Here is a 5,741-nt window from a genome sequence, read left to right on the forward strand (position 1 = left end):
CAATCAGAGCGAAGCAGCTGATTGTCTGATATATCTGAAGTGAAGCTTTAAGGGAACTCACCTATTGAACTTAAAATGACTAGCTTTAACAGGATGAGCTTTATCCTGGCTTCTTTGCTGGGGCTGCTGTGCCTCTTCTGCACTTCTGAGGGTGAGTCATGTTTGTTTTTGGGCCACAGACATAAATACCCATAGAGAGTATGATTATTCTATTGAATAACCTGAGCTTGGAAGGCAGCAGCAGGTCTCCTAGGGCACTACACTACTGTGCAGGATGTTCTCCCCTCCTGTCTTTAATTTAATTTGGTAATTAATTCATTTCTCTTATAAAATGCCAGAGAATAGATATAGTATGAATCCTGGCTGTGCAAGCTTTTCAGCCAAACTCAACCCTCCTCTGGACATCACCTCTTGGGTAGCTCAGTCTCTGTGCATAGCTAGTTCTAATTGCCACCGCTAACAATACCAGCTTAGGTGTCAGTACTGAACACTGAGGGGTTATTTGCTGCTATTTTTATTTTTAAATCTTGTCATGGTGAACATTACTATTGCTACAGATCTGGCTTAAACCCCTTCATGGAGGCGATTACATATCTTTAGTTTGAGGGCTTTGTTCCATGTACAGGATGAGAATTCACTCATTTGCAACACATTCCCCTATTTCAGCCCAAAGCAATCAGGACTGCTGCCTTTCCTACATGAGAAGTGAGCTGCCTCGTCGGGTCATCACTGGCTACATGGAGCAGCTATCAAATGAAGTCTGTGACATCAGTGCTATTATGTAAGTTACTAACTGAAAGAGCATTAGTTGCAATGGGCCACTAACTATACTTACATTACAGGACTTAGTCTTTGAACCTATACTAGATGAAGGGAGAAATGGCTTTAAACATCATAAATAAATTGTATTTCCTTATTTGGATCTATGAAATATAATCCCATAGAATTCATTTAAAGTAGCAATAACTTTTATGCCTGTAGGACATAAATATCAGGAAATTGCTTGACTCACATTCTTAACAGTATGCTTTACGTGTAAGTCCTGCATGTTTTGAAATGCGAGGCGAAGGTACAGACTGTGGCAAAGGTGCCGCATGTTGGCAGTATGAGACCTGCTTCATATTACTGGAGCATGAATGTCTATGCAACAGTGATCATTATTCTGAACTGTTCTTTCATGGTTAAATGAAAATCTTCTACCTGTATTTTGGCGTGGAGCATCTATATTATTCATTTTGTTCTACTGAATTAGAATTCTGTGGAATGCAGCTTTTTATGGCTCAGTTGCAGCATCTTATTGTAATTATTCTCCCTATCTTTCCTTCCAGTTTCCACACAAGGAATGGGTTGAAAGCATGTGCAAATCCAGAAGACAACTGGGTGAAGATGCGTCTTCTTTGGCTGAGGTAGAAATGCTTTCAAATCTCTTAGGCTGGCTAGAACCGAGTGTGACTGAGTATCCACTGACAGTGGCAGACCTAAGCTCTTACAGAGGAGGGGGTGTGGCTGGCATGGCTGGGCACTTTTAAAACATTTTTTGTCTTGGCTTGTTTTTCTTGTCCAGAGCAGAAGGGGGTGTTGGGAGCATGTTTATTTGAGGACCTGATAGGGTGAAAAGGGAGATGGGTGTTCCATTTGCCCCTCGTCCCAAATAAGATAATGCCTTAGGTTGCAAATATAGTAATGGAGAAGAGAAATGCCCATTTCATACCTTTAACCAAGCTTGTTGCTGATGTAAATTCATGCAAGTGAGTGAGTGCTGTGGAGTTGCACCTGTTTACACTTGCAATACATTTGGCCCTCTAACTAAAGCAGAAACAGAAGCTTATCCATGCTTTTTTCTATTTTTTTACAGCAAAAAGCTCAAGAAGATGTCAATGTAAGACCGTTTCTGAAATGGAACTAGGTTCTGCAGCCCACCATCTTATCTAACCTAGGTTAGAATCTTTTTGTTGTACACTGTTGTGTGCTTGCTATCTACTTATTGCTGACTTCTTTGGAACCATTGACCTACAGAAATTGATTCATATTGCATCAATAGTTTGCTTGAATTAAGCACTATGTAATGTTTTTGTTTCCTTTCCTGCCATATATATTACTTGTTTAATTACTCTGTTAAATAGAATATGTTATCCATGTACTGTGTGGGTACTGTGTGCCCTACTGTGTTTAGTGTACTGTATATTTTTAGCTAATAGCACAAATAAAAGATGGCATTCTGTTCATGTCTTTTTTTTTGTCTAAAAGCTTTCCCCTAAATTTCTAGTGGTGTTGAAAAGTAGTATATGCCAAAGTGAATATTTAATATAAAGACAGCAGATGAAACTTAAGTATTGTGTGCTTAAAATGCAAAGGTTTGAGGGGGAATACATGGAGATTATGAATATGCTAATATAACATTACATTAACCACCACCCCAAAAGTTACCATATTTGATTAGTAGCACAAAAGTTCAGGAATAGGAAGCACAGCAGACTGCTATATGCACTATGTATAGGGAAGCTAAGCTGTGACTAGCCATGGAAAGAGAGTTGCTTCTCCATCACAAGAGTGCTTGTTGAAGATCAGTGGGGTGGGGGAGTGCAGAAGGATTTTCTGTGATGTTGCCACGAGTCCCCAATTAAGTATGTTCATCTCCCTATACAATTGACTAGTTCAATAAAGAGTCCAACCTTCTTTTCCTATGCAGAAGAACAATACATAATATCATATGAACTACTCAGGTCACACCAGAGCACTAGTGAAGGCTTAAAAGATGCTATTGGTGAAGCTGTTCATAAAGCTTCACTGTTTCTATGTTGCCAAGGCATGATTTTGAGTCTCTCAATATTTGGTACATTTCTTAAAGCCCTAGTCCCTGGAGTCCTTTGATTAAATGAGAATCTCATTTCATATGGTTTAAAAAGTGATTTTCTAGCCTCATGGTTACAGAGAAAAGCTTGCAAACATGACTTAAAGCCAAAAGGCCAATAAAAAGAACCATCCATTTATTATTTTTAAGCCAATCTCATTACTTTGGGAGAAGCCTGACTCATAATAGTTGAACACTTGAAGTTAACATTTACCGCAGCTCCAAGGTTATGTCCCTAAAATGGAAAAAATTGCAATGGACACCACTTGCAGTGATAAGGTATGATGACTGGAATTACCAGGTACAATAGAACCTCAGAGTTATGAACACAGAGCTCATTCAGAACTGAACATACAAAATCAGGTGATAGTGGAGGTTTTTACCCCCCTTCCCCAAAAAGTAAATATAGCACAGTGCTGTGTTAAATGTAAACTACAAAAAAAAAAAAAAAAAAAAAAAAAGCAGAATGTTAACTCTCCATAGTAAAGCTTCAAGACTGTATTAAGGCAATGTTTAGTTGTAAACTTTTGAAAGGACAACCGTAATGTTCAGAGATACAAACATTTCAGGGTTATGCGCAACCTCCAATCCTGAGGTGTTTGTAACGCAAAGGTTTTACTGTAATCTAAGTATTGCAGTCCTAGTTCATGCGTAGTTTTGCCTATTTTTCCCTTCTCCATGTCAACAAATATTAGAGGAGCATTGCCTCTTGATGATGTGGGAGACTGATCAGATATCACAGTAACTGAGCCTATGATAGCTGCACATATAGCCATAATTACAGGACACTGACTCCTAGCCTTTGTAAGAGTGAAGAGATTAGTTAATACACCATGAACACCACTAGATACTATTTAGTTTAAAGCATGCACTGAAATGAATTTAACAAACATAGCACATGTGCCCTTAATACTGTCTGGGGCCTTTAGTCATTCATGTAATACAAATTATTATCTCTTCCATGGTGAAGTAGTGCCTGCCTTAAAGCCATGAGACAACAAAGTCCTAGTCTGTTGTGCACAATACTTAATTTCAAATCTCTTCATTCACTTTTGGAGATGGAGAGGAAAGCAAAAATGTGGTTAAATGCCTAATTAAATTCTGAAATGAACAACTTGTGAACTGTGCTCAAGTGTGCTGATGGAGACAGTAGAGACAGAGGCCATCCACTATACAATAACTGTTCAAATGAAAGCAGATGTATGTGGCGCCTTGATAAACTTGTCACCATCCAGCCAGCAATGACATCTTTGCAACACTGTAAGGGTATGTCTACACTACCACCCTAGTTCGAACTAGGGTGGTAATGTAGGCAACCGGAGTTGCAAATGAAGCCTGGGATTTGAATTTCCCGGGCTTCATTTGCATATAGCCGGGCGCCGCCATTTTAAAATGTCTGCTAGTGCAACGTCAAACGAGGAGTAACGGTAGTTCAGAATAGGAAGCCTAGTCCAAACTACCTAGTCTGTGCCGCGTGTAGCTGCGCAGCACAGAGTCCGCACTAGCGGACATTTAAAAATGGTGGCGCCCGACTATATGCAAATGAAGCCCGGGAAATTCAAATCCCGGGCTTCATTTGCAACTCCGGTTGCCTACATTACCACCCTAGTTCGAACTAGGGTGGTAGTGTAGACATACCCTGAGATAGGTATAAGTCTAGTGAAATTACCTATGCAGTGGTGGGAATGGTGAAATAGGAATCTGAAAGACATAGCAAGAGAAAGTCCTGCATCAGGAGTACAGAAGATACTAAGTTGGTAAATGTCACTGCTCACTCAAATTTGGCAGGACTGGTTGCAGTAGGAATCTTTTTGATAGAGCAGGATGTCAGAAACAGAAATCAAAATGGTCATGCAAATGTTTGCTCTGCATAGCTCTAGACGTGCCTGCTTGGGCATGCTAAGCTCTGGTTTTAACAAATTTCGCCAAAGCTGGAGCTGGTCAGAAAACAATCTGTTCTATGGGGAAATTCTGACACTGATTTAATTCCAAAACAGAACAAAAAAGTCAAACTTTCATAATTTCTCACAGGACAGAAATTCTGATTAATTTTGATTGAAAGCCATTGAAATATTTTGTTTTAATAATGTTTGAATTATTTTGTATTGATAATGTAAAAATCTATAGAAATTATACAAAGTATCTATGTGCATAATCCACTACAATTAATATTTAATATATTGCAAAAGTCTGTCACATCTATCAAAATGATACTTAAACAAAATGAGTCAAAACTATTTTTGTTTTTCCTTTTTCCTATTGAAAATTTCATTGGAATTGCCACATCCCCATTTTGATTTCAACAAAACTGCACTTTCAGGTAGAAAACTATTTTGCTGAAACTTTTTTGACTTTTCATGAATCAAATTGCTGTGGTGCCCTTCACAAGGGGTCTGCGATTCTCATACCACCAATGCCTATGTAGGCAAAATACCCAGCATGCATAATAACCATTTATTTTCCTTATTAAAAGGGCTGTCATCGTCCAGGCTTGGGCCTGCACAGGCTCCAACCATAGAATGGCTGAGCAAAGACACTACAGCTCCTCATGACGTGGGTCAGCGTTGGTATCCTGAGTGTGTATCACTGCGCTCCCCTCGAGCAGGGGTCTCCATTCCTTTCTGATTTGGACCACAGAAGGAACAAGGAAGGAAGCAATAAATTATCACAGGAGGAGGTAAGTTGTGTATTTTATTGATAGTTTAGAGCCTTCTCTGTTTCTTGCTCCTCTGCTCAGCAGCCAGGTAGTATTAAGAGAGGGAAGAAAGCTTCCCTATACAAAAGCATCTAGAAGGGGAAGCCACCTGAGAAACCAGTGGAAGAGTTCAACTAGGAATGTGTTGAACTAATCTGACTGGTTGGAGAAGGGAGAACAGGTGTCCAGGGCTAG

General features: G+C 39.5%; 1 protein-coding gene across 2 annotated transcripts; it reads left to right on the plus strand.

Moving 5' to 3' along the window:
- On the plus strand, window positions 1-5,535 carry LOC102444984 (C-C motif chemokine 20-like). 2 transcript variants are annotated; one of them, XR_012906222.1, is made up of 5 exons: window positions 1-151; window positions 667-781; window positions 1,329-1,406; window positions 1,856-1,937; window positions 5,325-5,535. XR_012906222.1 is itself a non-coding variant. In XM_006119909.3 (4 exons), the coding sequence occupies exons 1-4, from the start codon at window positions 76-78 to the stop codon at window positions 1,881-1,883; spliced, it is 297 nt and encodes a 98-aa protein (XP_006119971.2). In that variant the 5' UTR covers window positions 1-75; the 3' UTR covers window positions 1,884-2,425. The 2 variants fall into 2 exon arrangements, 1 of the variants encoding a protein (XP_006119971.2); XM_006119909.3 differs by lacking the exon at window positions 5,325-5,535 and having other exon boundaries at window positions 1,856-2,425.
- Window positions 5,536-5,741: the final 206 nt, after the last annotated feature.

This window comes from Pelodiscus sinensis, chromosome 10, assembly GCF_049634645.1.
Source record: "Pelodiscus sinensis isolate JC-2024 chromosome 10, ASM4963464v1, whole genome shotgun sequence".
Classification (NCBI taxonomy): Eukaryota; Metazoa; Chordata; order Testudines; family Trionychidae; genus Pelodiscus; species Pelodiscus sinensis.